At 42.4% G+C, this 15,804-nt stretch overlaps 1 protein-coding gene across 1 annotated transcript; it reads left to right on the plus strand.

Annotated features, from left to right (window-relative positions):
• Positions 1–449: 449 nt before the first annotated feature.
• Positions 450–14,276, plus strand: LOC149316647 (antithrombin-III-like). Its single transcript, XM_089518743.1, has 7 exons — positions 450–509; positions 1,368–1,746; positions 3,208–3,423; positions 6,622–6,759; positions 9,534–9,927; positions 12,975–13,039; positions 14,024–14,276. The coding sequence occupies exons 2-7, from the start codon at positions 1,372–1,374 to the stop codon at positions 14,195–14,197; spliced, it is 1,362 nt and encodes a 453-aa protein (XP_089374869.1). The 5' UTR covers positions 450–509; positions 1,368–1,371; the 3' UTR covers positions 14,198–14,276.
• Positions 14,277–15,804: the final 1,528 nt, after the last annotated feature.

Genomic DNA, 15,804 nt, shown 5'->3' on the forward strand with positions numbered 1-15,804 from the left:
AGGGTTTTAGTCAGAGTTGTAATTCTAATGCCAGGGCCCTTAAAGAGAGCGGGTCTGCTGAGTGCTCTTTCCTTTGCTCTTTTTTGCCTCGTGAAGACATTAGTGTTGACCAAATTGCAGCAACATGATAAGGGGCTCGGTCCACTGCAGCACACATTTTGTGGCCAAAGCAGAGAGCTTACTTCTGAAATGACTGTTCCCCATTGCCAGTTCTTCAGCATTATTGAGCTCTGCAATTTGGTATCACCAAGTTGAACATTAAAACTGCTCTCAACTTAAACATTGCTTTGCTCCACTATTTGCATAACCTGATTTAAAGGTCATTTGCCTTTGATCTTTATGGCCTTCTCAATCCCTTTTCCCTCCCCTGTCCTTGTTTCGGCTCTGGCAGAAAGCAGAAAACTGAGCCAGAAAATCTTCCAACTGGTTGATTGGGATAATCTTCCTTTAAAGCACACACACCAGGCTTGTGCTTGTCATATTTCACAGGAGAGAAGGACAAGAAGGAGGTAAGAGATTCCTGTTCTGTGTTAAAACTTTTTAAAGCAGAATCATAGAATCATAGAGTTGGAAGAGACCACAAGGGCCATCCAGTCCAACCCCCTGCCATGCAGGAAATCTAAATCAAAGCATCCCCGACAGATGGCCAGAAAACAACTGCAAAATTTATAGCTACTTTCACTAAAAACAAAGGGAGGGTACAGCTTATTTAAAATGGATGTAACAGCTTGTGCTTGTACATGATAGCAAAGATCAAGTAGATCAGCTTGTACTTTATAGATTTATAGCAAAGCCTTTGATTATGTAGATCATGGGAAAGTATGGATTGCTCTTCAAGTCATGGGTGTGCCACAACATTTGATTATCCTGTAACCTGTACTCGGGACAAGAGGCTACCATTAGGACAGAATATGGAGGAGCAAAATGTTTTTGTTAGCAAGGGGGTCAGGCAAATGTTTAACTTGTATGCTGAACATATAAAATGTACAGCAGGATCAGACTGGGAGGAAGGAGGCATGAAAATTGGAGGAAGGAGCATCAATGATTTAAAATATGCAGGTGACATCATACTACTTGCAGGAAATAACAAAGACCTGGGACTATTACTGAAGAAAGTCAAGGGGAAAAGTATAAATATAAGTTTACAGTTGAAGATCAAGAAAACGAATGTAATGACCATGGATGAGTTATATAACTTTAAACAATGAAGATATTTAAATAGTTAAAGCTTTCCCGTATCATGGCAACTCTTCTCCATTAAGCTTTGTTTGGCCTTTTTAGTGAGAAGTGTGTGTGTGGGGGGGTGTTTCATTGTGTGTTTATTTTCTTCTTCATATCTGTTTTTATTCTCTAACCACCATTTATAGGAAGATGCAGCTCCTACTGCTATTTCTCATCTGTGTGTGGTCTCCTGTAGCCACTCAGCACCGCTTAGTGGAGGATATATGTACTGCCAAGCCGAAAGATATCCCTGTAAATCCAATCTGCATCTACCGTGATCCTGAGAAGAAATCACAAGAGGGTCCAGGCTCTGGTTCCGATCCAGAAACAATCCCCACCTTTACCAACCCCCGTGTCTGGGAGCTGTCCAAGGCCAATTCCCGCTTTGCTGCCATTTTCTACAAGAACCTGATCAGCTCCAAGAATGCCAATGAGAACATCTTCATGTCACCCATCAGTATCTCCACAGCCTTTGCCATGACCAAGTTAGGGGCCTGTGGCAACACCCTTCAACAGCTCATGACGGTAATGTGGGGATGTTTTCTGGTTGCTTGATTGTTTCACGTCTGTCTGTCCCATGCAGAGTTCCTAAGGTTATGCACAGCAAGTCATAATGTACATCATAATGGTGGCGCCCATGTACACATGGCACCACCATTATAGCCCTGTTAGTCCATGCTACAGTTAGGGACCGTGCGGTTGCCACACGGTCCCTAATCCTAGTTGCGCCACCACCACACCACAAAGTGCCCATCTGTCCCAGGCCTATATCCCCATATTGGGTAACCAGCATGGTATAGTGATTTGAGCATTGCACTATGACTCTGGAAACCAGGGTTTGAATCCTGGCTGAGCCATGTAAACCTACTTAGTGACCTTGGGCAATATACACTCTCCCAGCCTTGGAGGATAGCAATGGCAAACCCCCTCTAAAGAAACTTGCCAAAAAAGCCCCATAAGTCAGAAATGACTTGAAGAACAACATCGATCCTTTTAACTTTTTTTGTCATAAAAGTGTGAAATAATCTGACTCCAACCCTCAGTTTAGCTTAGCTTTTGTTTAGCCACCAAGTTCAGGGGTGGGCATGGCTAAACTTGTATATGTGCAGGTAAAGGGACAGCAAAATAAAATCAAATATGTCTTCAGGTAACTGACTATAATGTATTTTCTCATTGGAAATGGTTCTCATTGGAAATGGAAATGCTATGTTGTATCTTGATTATTACCCAGAGCATCCTGATTCCACCTCCCCAGACCCCCACATTCAGATTTCTAAACCTGAGGTCAAATCAATTAATTCTAGGGAATAAGCATCCCCTACACTTTTCTAGTTATCCGTGGAATGGGGGAAATCCTATCTTCTCCCACATTATCTGAGAGAGTGTGTCCTGTCTATTTTGACTCTTAATCACAAGCTCTCCATCACCAAAAGTAAAGGAGGTTTCTTCTCTGTATGGCTATGGATCCTGACAATTTTTCTGGAGCAAATCAGGAGGCGTGGCATACCTAATTCTGAGGCTTACAAGATATGTTCAATATTCAGGACCCTTACTCAGCTCTTATTTATTTCAATAGTATTTATTTTAATTTCAAGATAACTTGCTGGTGGTTGTGCCCTCCCTGTCTCTCCTGATATTACTTACACTCATTCTCACATAAGACCCATGGCCAGAGTGAGTGCAGTGGCTTTAGAGTCAAGTAGGGAAAGAGCATGTTCTTCGCTGAATTTTCTAGGCTTCCTACATCCTTTGGCAAATCTCATATTTGGCTAAGTTGGTTTTCTTGCACATGTCTAGGATTCCCTTAAACTCTCCTCACGAAAGGGAGGAAAGCAAACTGTTGTTTTAATATGAAATTGTACCCTTTTCTGTTCAAGTGCTGCAGTGAATTAATCTGGCTCCATGGCAGTTGTATTCAAGAACCTGCTATCTTTCTGAGATCCCCAAAAAAGGTCCCAACCGCCTTTCTGGTTTGTGCTTCTCCAGGTTTTTAAGTTTGACACTATTTCAGCGAAGACTTCAGATCAGATCCACTTCTTCTTTGCCAAACTGAACTGCCGACTTTACAAGAAAATCAACAAATCCTCGGAACTGATATCGGCCAACCGACTCTTTGGGGAGAAATCCCTCGTTTTCAATGAAACCTACCAAAATATAAGTGAGGTCGTTTATGGAGCCAAACTCTGGCCACTAAATTTCAAGGTGAGTCATAAATGTGCTAGATTGCTGGTGCTAAGAGCAGTGAATAAATCTGCTGTCATTATTATTATTATTATTAACCTTTATTTATGAAGCGCTGTAAATTTACACAGCGCTGTACATGCAATCTTTTTAATTAGACGGTTCCCTGCCCTCAGGCTTACAATCTAAAAAGACATGACACAAAAGGAGAAGGGAGTGGTGGAGGGAAAAGGTAAGAGGTCCAGCAGTTCCTCTCTACCTCCAAGGCCTGGACCAAGGCAGATGGACTGGAGGGAGGGCTTGGCTTCATAATGGATGGTTAATCTTCTTCCAGGGAAAATACATACTCTCAAGTAGGATAATGCATATACAGTACATAGCAATACAGGAAATGGTTTGATAAACAGGCACCAAAAGAACATCAAATAGTAAGCGACAATTATGCAATGCCTGGGAAGGCTTCTCTGAACAGGATGATTCCCAGCTTCTGCCAACCTAGCAGTTCAAAAGCATGCAAGTAGATAGATAGGTACCACTTTTCAGTGAGAAGGTAACAGCGTTCAGTGAAGCCACATGATCACCAGAGCAGTCCTCTTTGGCTTAGAAACAGAGATGAACAGTGCCCCCTACAGTTGGACACGACTAGACATGTATGTCAAGGGACTACCTTTACCTTTATCTTGAATTACTTAGGTAGTAATTGCAGGATACTTACTGGTGTACTCACTGCAAGCATACCTCAGATAACAAAGCCTCTGACAAAGAAGCTCCTTTTTACAAAGTCTTTGTCTCTCCACCACTTTTTTTCCTAATCCTCTATTTAGCTGGAAGTTTGTTTGTTTTTTTACACACACTGGAATTGGGAGTCGGGTGAAGAATGGAAGAAACACAGACGTTTAGTTACTGATTTGCAACAGAGTGTCAGTGGTAAACTATGCAATAAAGCCTGAGGTGGGGCGAAATGGGAACCTTTTTAGCCAATCCTCCTCTAGATGTGTGCCCACCTACAACTGGCAAAGTAACAACAGCTCCCTCTAGAATTCCTTGCTGAGTGTACAAGGAACAGGAAACACAGAGAAAGACAGGAAGCGAATTAACCTTCCTCATCAGCTGCCCCTAGCATGTTAAAAATAAGCATAGAGCTATGTTTGGCCACCAAAAAAGGAAATCAAAACAAAAGCAGAAGCTAGTGAAAGGAAGGGGGGGAATGCCTAGAAGCATTTTGGGAGAAACTTTCAAGTGGTCTATAGGAGGTTCAAAATGTTTTTATTTACTTATATTAGGCTTACCTGACCTGGTTGTTTCATTTCACATGTGCACCAGTGGCATTACAAGGGGGTCTGGGGGATGTGGACCACACTAGGTGATACCCTAAAAGGGGGTGACACCATAGCTCCTCAGACATCTGCCTTTTGGCAGAACAACCTGTGGCATTTGCCTGTATCTCTTTAAAATGTTGAAGAGATGGTGTAAGTGGGGTGAGGCTCATTTTTTTAAAAATTGATTTTTAAAAATTTTCTTGAGCACATCACATTTTATCAAATGTTCGCTTTAACCACATGAAACTCTGTATATGTAAACGCCTTTACTCTATGTGCATGATTTTGTAATTTAAGGGTATAATTTTAATTTTGCTAGTTGTTTATGTCACAGCTATTCAGAGATACATGGAAATTACAATTTAAGAATAAATTAGTACAAAAACATTACTAAGGATTCTGTATGGGTGTGGTATATGGGAGGAGGTCAATGATTTACCGCACCGGGTGACTCCAGCCCTAGTGATGCCACTGATGTGCATACTGTTAGTTTGGAATAAAAACTGAAATGAAACATACTGATTATTCTTTCCGTGCTATTTCTACTCTGGCACCAAATATTCTGTTAATGAAGTAATGTTGAAGAATACATCTATTTTGTTAATTGAGGTCTGCCTGTATTGGCAACTTCAACTCCCCCCCCCTCCATATTCCTCAAATGCAGCATGTCTGTGGATTCCCTCCAAACTCCTTCCTAACTACCTTGGTATCTTCCATTGTGCTTCAGCTAGGCTGCCTTTTTCCCAAGAATGTTGCAAAGGTTTTATTAAATATTTATTAAATACCATTTTATATAGAAAAAAAACCCCTACCCTGCCTGAATTTCCTTGGGTTTTTAATTTAATTTTTGCTGGGCTGTATATTTTGTGTATAGAGCCATTGTACTGTCTATTCTCCTTTATGGGTCTGAAACATGGGTCACCTATCGCCAACACCTACGACTCCTTGAACGCTTTCATCAGCGCTGTTTACGCACAATTCTAAACATACACTGGACTATGTGACAAATGTTGCTGTCCTTGAGCAAGCAGGGACCACCAGCATTGAGGCCATGCTATTGAGGACGCAGCTGCACTGGGCAGGACACATTTCTAGGATGAAGGACCATCACCTCCCAAAAATAGTATTCTACGGTGAACTCGCCACAGGTCAGCGTAAGAGGGGTGCCCCAAAGAAGAGATACAAGGACTCCCTGAAACAACGTCTCAGGCTTGGCCAAATTGATCACCAACAATGGTCTGCCCTGGCCTCACACCGGGAGGCATGGAGACGCACAATCCATGACGCTGCAGCCTTTTTCGAAAACTCATGCCGAATGAGTCTCGAAGAGAAACACAGAAAGAACTACAACTTGGAAATATCAACCAAGGAGACATTCTGCTGTGCTTTCTGCAACCGGACTTGTTTATCTCGGATTGGCCTTTTTAGTCATCAACGCGCTTGTAGAAAGCATGGGATAAGTTCTTCCTGAATCTTCGTTCACGAAGAAAAGCCAGAGAACATTTTTGAATGGTTGGCAGTTGTAGCCAGTACACACACCACTTGAACACCTTTCTGCAACATCCTGAAAAGGATTTAGAGTTGCATAATCTCAGGTTATGTGTATTACCAATAGGAAACTGGTTCTTGTCAGCCACTGATTCCCCCCCCCCCCCAAAGGTTGGTGGGTTTGTCTTTAATTCTTCATTGCTGCGAAATAGTCTGTGGAGGACAGAATTAGCAAAATCAGAGGACAGAATATGCAAATTGTTTGTCAGGTACAATTTCAGATTTTACAGAAGTTGTCCTCTTAGAGCTTTTGGTGACATCACCTCCTCCTCTTCTTCTTTTTATATTATTTGTTCTTTTGATGACACTTGTGAGATTTCATTCTTCCTCCCCTCATGCTGCCTGTTTTTAGGAGAAGCCAGACTTGTCTAGAGCATTCATTAACAACTGGGTGGCAAATAAAACAGAGAAACACATAATGGAAGTGATTCCAGAAGGAGGCATTGATACCACCACAGTTTTGGTACTCATCAATACCATCTACTTTAAGGTATGAAAAATACACTATAGAATGTGAATTATAAAAGGTGTATGAATATTATTTCTGGCTGAACTGACTTACTTTTTAAACATTTATACATGAGTAACAATGGCTTTTTAGCCATTGTTCTTTTCCTTGGGATCAAGTAAGCCAGTTAGCTGTGCTCTGGAGACTCCTTTACTGATCATTATGCAATTGTCTTCAGTTGCTGTTTGGGTAATGGCAGCTGAATTTGCACTGCAAAAATAATCTGATTGGACACCACTTTAACTGTCATTGCTCAATGTTATGGAATTCTGGGAACTGTAGTTTGTTGTGCCACAGATGCTGGCAAAACATCAGGAAGAAACTCTTCTAGAACATGGCCACATCGCCCGAAAAACCCACAAAAAACTATGGATGCTGGCCATGAAAGCCTTTGACTTCAAATTGTTTTATTTTTGCAGTGCAGATGCAGCCTGTCTGAGCTTGTAATGGGGATGAGAATGGGGCTGTTGCACTTTGCCCCAGTGCTCAGCGTCCATACTGTATGTGCCAGAGCTTCTCCTGAGTCAGTTCCTCACTGCCCCATGTTGACAGGGAGTTCTGAAGAGTTATTTGTTATTATTTATTTATTTACAGTATTTATACCCTGCCCTTCAGCCCTAAAGGCTCTCAGAGCAGCTTACAATTATAATTATTTTTCATTAGATGGTTCCCTGCCCTCAGGCTTACAATCTAAAAAGACATGACACAAAAGGAGAAGGGAATGGTGGTGGCGGGGAAAGGGATCAGGTCCAGCATTTCTTCTTTCCCTCTGAGGCCTGGACCAAGGCAGATGGACTGGAGGGAGGGCTCTGCTTCTTAATCTAGGCCAGGCTTGATGGAGCTGGGCTGAATTTCTCCCTCCATGGCTGGATGGCACTAGATGGACTGGAGGGAGGGCTCTGCTTCTTAGTTGTTGTTCATCTGAACATGAGCAGAACTTTTCATGTAACTCAGGACCCTGAAAAATCAAGGTTCCTAAACAAAATGAGAGCTCTAATCACACTGAAGGAAACATTAGTCCAGTGATGTCACTGGGAGGGTTGAGAGGGGTTTCAAGCCACACTGTGTGACACCAAGAAGAGGGGTGACACCCAGTTGGACCCTCCCCCCCTTTTTTTGGCTGCTCCAAAATGCCTGTGACAGAAAGAAGGAGGAGGAGGAGCAGACATGTACCCTTGCAGACCGCTCTGTCTGGAGCTTCCTCTCCAGGGAAAAAGCCCAGGATGGAGCACCTGGAAAGGGTATGTGAATGCTCCTCCTCCTCCTCCTCCTCCTCTGTCCCAGGATTTTTTCCTGGACGTTTGGGATGCAGCAGCCAGCAAGGATATGTGCACACACCTGCTTCTATTCCTCCTTCTCCAGCTGTGACTTTCTCCCTAGAGAAAGTGCCCCCCACACCATGCCACCTTCTCCTGAGTAGAATGGCACAGGGCTAGTGTGGTGGGCACCCTTTTGGCCCATCTTTCGAAGCTCCACCTCCACACTGGGTGACACCCCAGGCAGGGATGCCACAGCTTTGGACTTGGCCACTTGTCTTTAGACTTGACCACTCAAAACAGTAAGGACAGGAAGTGAGGGAGCAGGCCCAGTGCGGACAGATATTTAAGGAGGACAGGCATTATGAAAGCTTGCACAGGGCTGAAGGGACTCTGGGACTTGTGTCCTTTAGAGAACGTGTCACAGAAGAAGAAACCGCATTTTCTGTCTTTCTGACTACCAGTTCTAGAAAAAATTGTGCCAATCTCCCCATTCTATTCTTAAAGAGAGCCTTGTTGCACAGCTCTGTGCTGGAAGAGGGGAAATCTTGTGTTTTTTTGTTTTTTTAAAATTCAGATTACAGCCTCCAGGCCCAGTTAAAGTATACCTGCTTCATGCCAAGCTTGAGCCCTAGTGCTTTCTAGAGCTCTCTGCCAGGTTTGCCCACTCTGTCCCCCATGAGCCATTGTCTGGAACACTGTGAGGTTGGAGAAGACAGAGGGGAAGACCCATTCATGAAAGTTGGATGGATCTCTGCACAACCTTGCATGGTATAAGTCAATGGTTCCCAAACTTTGGTCCTCCAGATGTTTTGAACCTCAGCTCCCAGAAGTCTCTGCCAGCTTGGCCAACAATCAGGAATTCTGGGTGATGAAGTCCAAAACATCTGGAAGACCAAGGTCACCAGTATAAGTGTACACTTCAGTACAAATTGATGGAGAAGATTAATTTGTGTGTCCAAATCTTTCTAGGGTTTTTTGTAGGTTTTTTGGGCTATGTGGCCATGTTCTAGAAGAGTTTATTCCTGACGTTTCACCAGCATCTTTCTCTAAAGATGCCAGCCACAGATGCTGGCAAAACGTCAGGAAGAAACTCTTCTAGAACATGGCCACATAGCCCAAAAAACCCACAAAAAAGTATGGATGCCAGACATGAAAGCCTTCGGCTTCATTTTCTAGGGGTGTCTGCTTATGCTGTTTGAACATGAGCACAACCAATTTCTTAATCTGTATTATCCAATCATCCTGTATACACAGTGTGGAGTTGTGAGTGGCGTTCCCCACAAATCTTTAGGTATTTTTGTTTAGGACGTAATCTGTGCTAGTAGTTGTGATATAGATCCAGGAGGGGTATCCTTCCCCCACACTTTTAGCAATTTCCTAATAGGGCATGAGTTTGTATGACACAGGTAACAATTGAACTGAACTGAGTTGCACAGGGCAGTCCAGTGATCTGAATGTTTTGGTCTGAATGTTCTATTTTCTTTTGCTCTGTCACAGGGCCACTGGAAATCCAAGTTCCCCATCGAAAACACAAAGGCAGAACTATTTTTCAAAACACCTTCAGATTCCTGCCAAGTGCCTACAATGTATCAGGAAGCTTCCTTCCGCTATGCCTCCATTCCAGGGTCCCAGGTGCAGGTGCTGGAGCTGCCCTACAAAGGGGATGATATTACTATGGTCCTCATCTTGCCCTTTATGCACACACGTCTGGCTCAGGTGGAACAGGAGCTGACATCAGATATATTGGAAGGGTGGCTGAACTCCCTGAAGGAGGTCTCTCTGTCAGTGCATTTGCCCCGCTTCCAAATAGAAGACAGCTTCAGCCTGAAGGAAAAACTACAACAAATGGGATTGAAGGATCTCTTTGACCCTGAACATGCCAGTCTGCCAGGTCAGTCCTGAAGAATCCATGTTGTTGTTGTTGTCATTGTTGTTGCTGCTGCCTAGTGCAAACCTGTACATAGACCTGTACAAATGCATGACTCCTGAAATACATTTCTATTTTAATTTGAAAATTACATTTTCTGCATTTTTGAAATTACATAATGGCCCCTGGCCCAAAACACCTTCAGTCCTTTTATTTCCCTTTTTTACTGTTTTGATATAATATAAGCCAATATCCTGTTTATCTACTGGTGGAATGGAAACCCATACAAAAATATCTTAGCTGGGCTTCCGCTAGTTCCAACTGTATAATTCTCAGCTAGTGCCGGGGGTCAGAGAGCTCCTGGCCCCCCTCTTAATGAGACCACACAGCCTGAAGAAAGGATCAGCCATTGCCCTCCTTGATCTACAGTGTCCAGGATGGTGACTGTTTCCTTTTACAGACTGTGCAGTTGCAGCTAGATGGTGCCTGGGAGCTTCCAACCCCAATTTTTATTCTCTCTCTCTCTCCCTTCCCTCCTATCACAATACTTCATATTATCAGCTGCAGAAACTCCAGTTGCATCTGGACAAAAGATACATAGAGAAGTTTCATGAATTGCCTCACATTTTACTCCCTCTTGGTAATAGGACTGCAGCCTAAAGTCTTGACATCATCCTCTCTTTTCTTTTGCTGAGCTCTTCCTTCCTCCTCCACACCTCCTCCACACCTGAACCCAGCTGATGGCATGAGGGTGCCTCTCTGCAGCCAACGAGTGGCGTATCCTTCATTTCATAGATGAAAACCAGGACAAAAAAAGTGGAAAATCTACACCAGAGTGTGGTAAAGATGGCACAAGCTAGGAGAGATTGCAGCAATTTGTTTTTGCCTGGGCCAACTGGGATGGGCAAGACTCTGCTCCCTCCTCTCCTTTCCTTCATTGTTGGGTTAATTGATGCAAACTACCTTTGTACTTTAAAATTCAGTTGGCCGCAATTGAGGTAAGCTGAAGGAAGAGAGAGAAACAGACATTTTAAAAGCAACTGAAAAAGTGAGATGACAGGGATTAATTAGAACTGTCTTTGTCAAATTGGGACAGTTGGCGGGTATGCAGTGATCCCAATCAATTTAGCTAGGCTTAGATCTGAATCTGGCATCTAGTTTTTAAAAACCTCAAATGTTGTAATAACTGAAAGTCTCAGACTCTGGTGGTTCGGGCTATGTGGCTGCATTCTGGACAAATTTATTCCTGATGTTTTGCCTGTATCTGTGGCTGGCATCTTCAGAGGCTGGAGGCATGGAAGTGTGTGGAGTATATATACCTGTGGGACTCTTGGGAGAAGTGGTTCTATGTTAATGACAGAGATACTTGCGTGTTGCATTGTGTTGAATGGCAGAGCCTGGAGGTGTGTTATGGGGAGGGGAATTTGCGTCTATTTAATTGGTAATCCGTTGTTTGCAGAGAAACCCCTTGAGCCTGGTTGGTGTTAGTTTGCTTGAGTTTTGATTTTTGTGTTTTTCATGACTGGTAGCCAAACTTTGTTTACTTTCACCATTTCTTCTTTCCTGTTGAAGTTGTCCAAGTATTTGTGGATTTCTAGACACAGTTGTTATGCAGACACTTTAGGCTGACTGATTTTCTTGTAGCACACATACAGTTTAAGCTTCAATTTTCACTTTTTCATGATCTGCAACACCATTTTGCTGATCATATTGTCTCTGTACCTATATTTGCCTGTATCTTCTCACTGGTATGTATGTGTCTTCAAATCGCCTGTTGACATATAGTTTTCTTAGGCAAGGGACACTCAGAGGTAGTTTTGGCAGTTCCTTCATGTGCAATATATACAGCCCCTAGTATTCATTGATGGTCTTCCATCCAAGTACTTAACCTGACCCTGCTTAGCTTCCAAGATTAGACAAGATCAGGTGCCTTTAGAGGATTTAGGCCATATCTTTTCACTTCCTGCTATGCTTATACATCCCTCCAGAAACTAAAGATACAGTTAAAGATTAATACAGTCGGCTCTCCAATTCCACGGATTCCTTATCCATGGCTTGAAAATATTTTAAAAATACACAAAATTACATAAAGCAAACCCTTAACTTTGCTATTTTATCTAAAGGACACCATTTTCCTGCGCTGATGTATTTAATGGGACCCGAACATCCATGTAAAGACATGGGAATGCCAACACATCTGATAGTGCTGATGGGGAATCTGTACTCAGGACAAGGGGCTATTGTTAGAACAGAATATGGAGAAAAAGATTATTTCCTAATTGGCAAAGGGGTCAGACAAGGCTGCAACCTTTCACCCTATCTGTTCTACATGTATGCAAAATACACTGTAAGAAAAACAGGCTTGGATTAAGCCCTGTCAGTTAAAGTGTTGTCAAAATGCATTATTTCTGCAGTGCAGATGCACTATTAGACTCAATCAAGGAACCAAGGCCCTGTAAGACCTGAGCAGGGCTGTTGATAGAGTGACTTGGAGCTCTCTCGTTCATAGGGCCACCATAAGTCAAAGTTGTCTTGTTGTCTTAACAGCAGTTAGCAACAACAGCATAGTTTGTATGATCCATCAGATCAGAGTCTTAGACCATCGACATAGAAACATCCATCAAGGTCCTCTGGAGAGGTCCAGCCTGTGTCCCTCTGAGTTGGGGGATCAGACACCATCAACCATACCCTGCAGGCCAAAATCTGCTTCTGACCTTCCCCGCATTTCATTTGTTAACAACTGGCTCTGCCATTTAGCTAGTTGCAGAAAAGCCCTATAGCTGCCTCCTCTCCACTGTTGACCCTTTGCAGCCTCTCTCAGCACCCCCCCCCCTTTCCTGTGGAAGAAGAGCACTGCCAGAGGCTTAACCTGTCATCTGTCCCAGGTGTATGTTCTTCATCATCTTTTGACAGACTTCCAGAATAGAGTATTTCCGTCACAGAATAATTGTAGAGATATCTACATGTAGAGATATCTTCATTCGTCCATCAAACTCTGGTGGCCCTTTATATTCTCCTGAAATACAGTTTGCTCATTTTCTATTTACTTCTACCTGTCTTGTCTTTTTCAGGTATAATTACAGGATCCCAAATGAACTTTTATGTATCAGAAGCGTTCCACAAAGCCTCCCTTGAGGTAAGCAAAGCCAGGTCCAAATCCACCCCTTCTCTTTTTTTGTGCTATAGAGCTATAGAGACCAAAAGACAGAATGTCAGATGAGTTTAAAATACAAGTAGTCATGAAATTCAGTCCAGCTGTGCAACTGTGGAGCTCTCCATAAGATGCCCCAACACTGGAAACTGGGTACCAAAGAGGACAAACTATGAATTTTATATCCAGTATTACATTTTAAAAATTAATATCTTTATTAATTTTTTTCATAATCAAACAAATTAAAATCTCACATATTGTATTGTTATATATCTAGTATTACATTTTATTTTATCCTTTCCAGGAGCTCATGGTGCTTCTCCCCTCAGTCTTTTATACTCACTGCAAACCTATAAGAAAAGTGTGGTGATTGGTTGGCCCTGGTGAGCGATATGTGAGCGCTGAGTGAGGATTTGCATCCAGATCCTTCCAGTCTTGTCAAACCATTTCACCACTCAGTTTATTCTTTTTCAAGGGTATTTTAGCAATAGTTTTAACAGCATGCATTTGTCCCTTTTATTTGAAATTAGGGAGCAGGGCTTCTTAGAGCACTTCCATATAGTTCTGAGCCCTTTGGTAATTAAATAAATATCAACTTCATTTAAGACTGAAGACCTGTGCTGAAAGACAGAATGATGGATTTGCAGCTAAAATATCAGGGTCAGGTCTGATTGCAAGATGTCTCTGTTCCAGGAGCCTATTGACAGTTCACCCTAGAAATAATGGAGAAGGTTTGGCCTACAGTCCTACTCTCCCCTTATAACCATGCCTTGACCACCCCTAAGCATTTGGTTTTTCTCATCTTGTTGCCTTTTCAGCTATAATAATGTAACCAATTAATTGCAACCCTGATGAGGATGATCTCTAGTAGGGACCTTTTTGGAAAACAACCTTACTTCCACTGGCATCTTCAGTGGTTTCAAACTCAAAAATGATATATTTTGACGTGTATCTTTATTCATTTGGCAGGTGAATGAGGAAGGCAGTGAGGCAGCGGCTGCCACAGCAGTCATGATCACAGGCCGTTCGTTTCCTTTGAACAAACTTGTCTTCAATGCCAACAGACCTTTCATGGTGTTAATACGGGAGGTAGCCATCAACTCAATCCTCTTTATGGGCAGAGTTGCTGATCCATGCTCTTAATCCATTAGTTGTTTTGTGATGGCCTTGCCTTCTGTTTCTGGGCATGTCCATGTCTAGCTAATAAAAGTGCTTCCTTATATCTATTGTATTGTGACACGTCACCCTGACACAAAGCCCCTCTTTTTTAATGTGAAGTTGAAGGCTTTCATGGCTGGCATCCATAATTTTTTGTGGGTTTTTCAGGCTATGTGTCCATGTTCTAGAAGCATTTATTCCTGACGTTTCGCCAGCATCTGTGGCTGGCATCTTGAGAAAATGCATTCTCCGAAGATGCCAGCCACAGATGCTGGCGAAACGTCAGGAAGAAACTCTCCTAGAATATGGACACATAGCCCGAAAAACCCACAAAAGAACCCTTTTTTTGTTTGTTACTCAAATGAACATTTTGGTCCTACATTTCTACCCTATAGGGCATACTGGAACATGTAGGACATACTGGAACATCCAGCCTCTGTTTAAAGACCTCCAAAGATTCAACCACTCTCCAAGCGAGTGTGTTCCATGGTCAAACAGCTCTTACTGTCACCTAATGTTTAGGTGAAATCTCTTTTCTGTGGAATTGCCTTTTTAGAAATCATTTGCAAATTACGGATGAAAATTCTGGAGCCTGCTATTTTAAAAAAAAATATCATTTGCCCTTCATCATGCATTTGTAATATTTTGGGTTTCTGAAAAAGCCTCTGTATAACCAAGAAGGGTGGGCTTGAACTACTTGATAGCGACTAAGACAAAGAAAACCAATCAGTCATATGTTGTTCTTTGTTTGGCCGTCTCCCACAGTAAGAGCTGTACTTGGCTGGTGAGCTGCCAAGAAAGGCCCTACCAAAATATAAGCAACCCCTGATGGTGAAGGTGTATGTAAAGAGGGCTGGGATGATTTTTTTCTCCTGAAAGACCAGAGATCACCAATCTGTGAAAAAAGCTCAAAAGAGCTCACAAGAGTTTAAGGGCCCAAACAGACAGGCCAAAATAAAGCTGCTTCGAGTCACTTTGGAGGTATGCTGTTTAAATGATGCATGCGTCCTAAAAGGCCAGAAGCCTGTCTGTTTGGGCTCAAAGGTGACTTATTCTGAAGAAGCAGTGGGGAAGACTACAATCAGACAAGGACAAATGAGAGTGTTCTCCAGCTTTGGGTATTAAACCATTTAATTCTCAAACCACTCACATGCATAACATTTCTTTTACACAGTGTTAAAGAGGAAATGCATTTCTTCTTAAAATACAAACAGAATTTCAAGTATACATTTATAGAATTTCTTTTTCAGAGTGCTAACCAAGTTGCTAAGTTTTCATTCACATTTTTAAAGCTGTTCAATGAGAGGTGCTCGGGTTTTGTTTTGTTTTTGCTAAACTGCTTTAAATATGTTTGCACATGTCTTTATTTTCATTGTTATTTTATTTTCCTTCCATCCACACCAAAACACCTGCCTACAAAATCACAGCTCTCCTGCCTCCCTTTCTTTCTCCCTCCATGAGCATGAAGAGCATTGGGAGACTAAAACAATGTAACGGGCCTAGGTTTTGAAAAATGGTTATTAAAATATATACTGGGCAGTTCTGCTAACAAACACTGCAGAAAACTGCATTATATTTCAGCTTGCTTCAAG

This window comes from Sceloporus occidentalis, unplaced genomic scaffold (assembly GCF_023333645.1).
Source record: "Sceloporus occidentalis isolate IW3139 unplaced genomic scaffold, rSceOcc1.0.p SCAF_3, whole genome shotgun sequence".
Classification (NCBI taxonomy): Eukaryota; Metazoa; Chordata; class Lepidosauria; order Squamata; family Phrynosomatidae; genus Sceloporus; species Sceloporus occidentalis.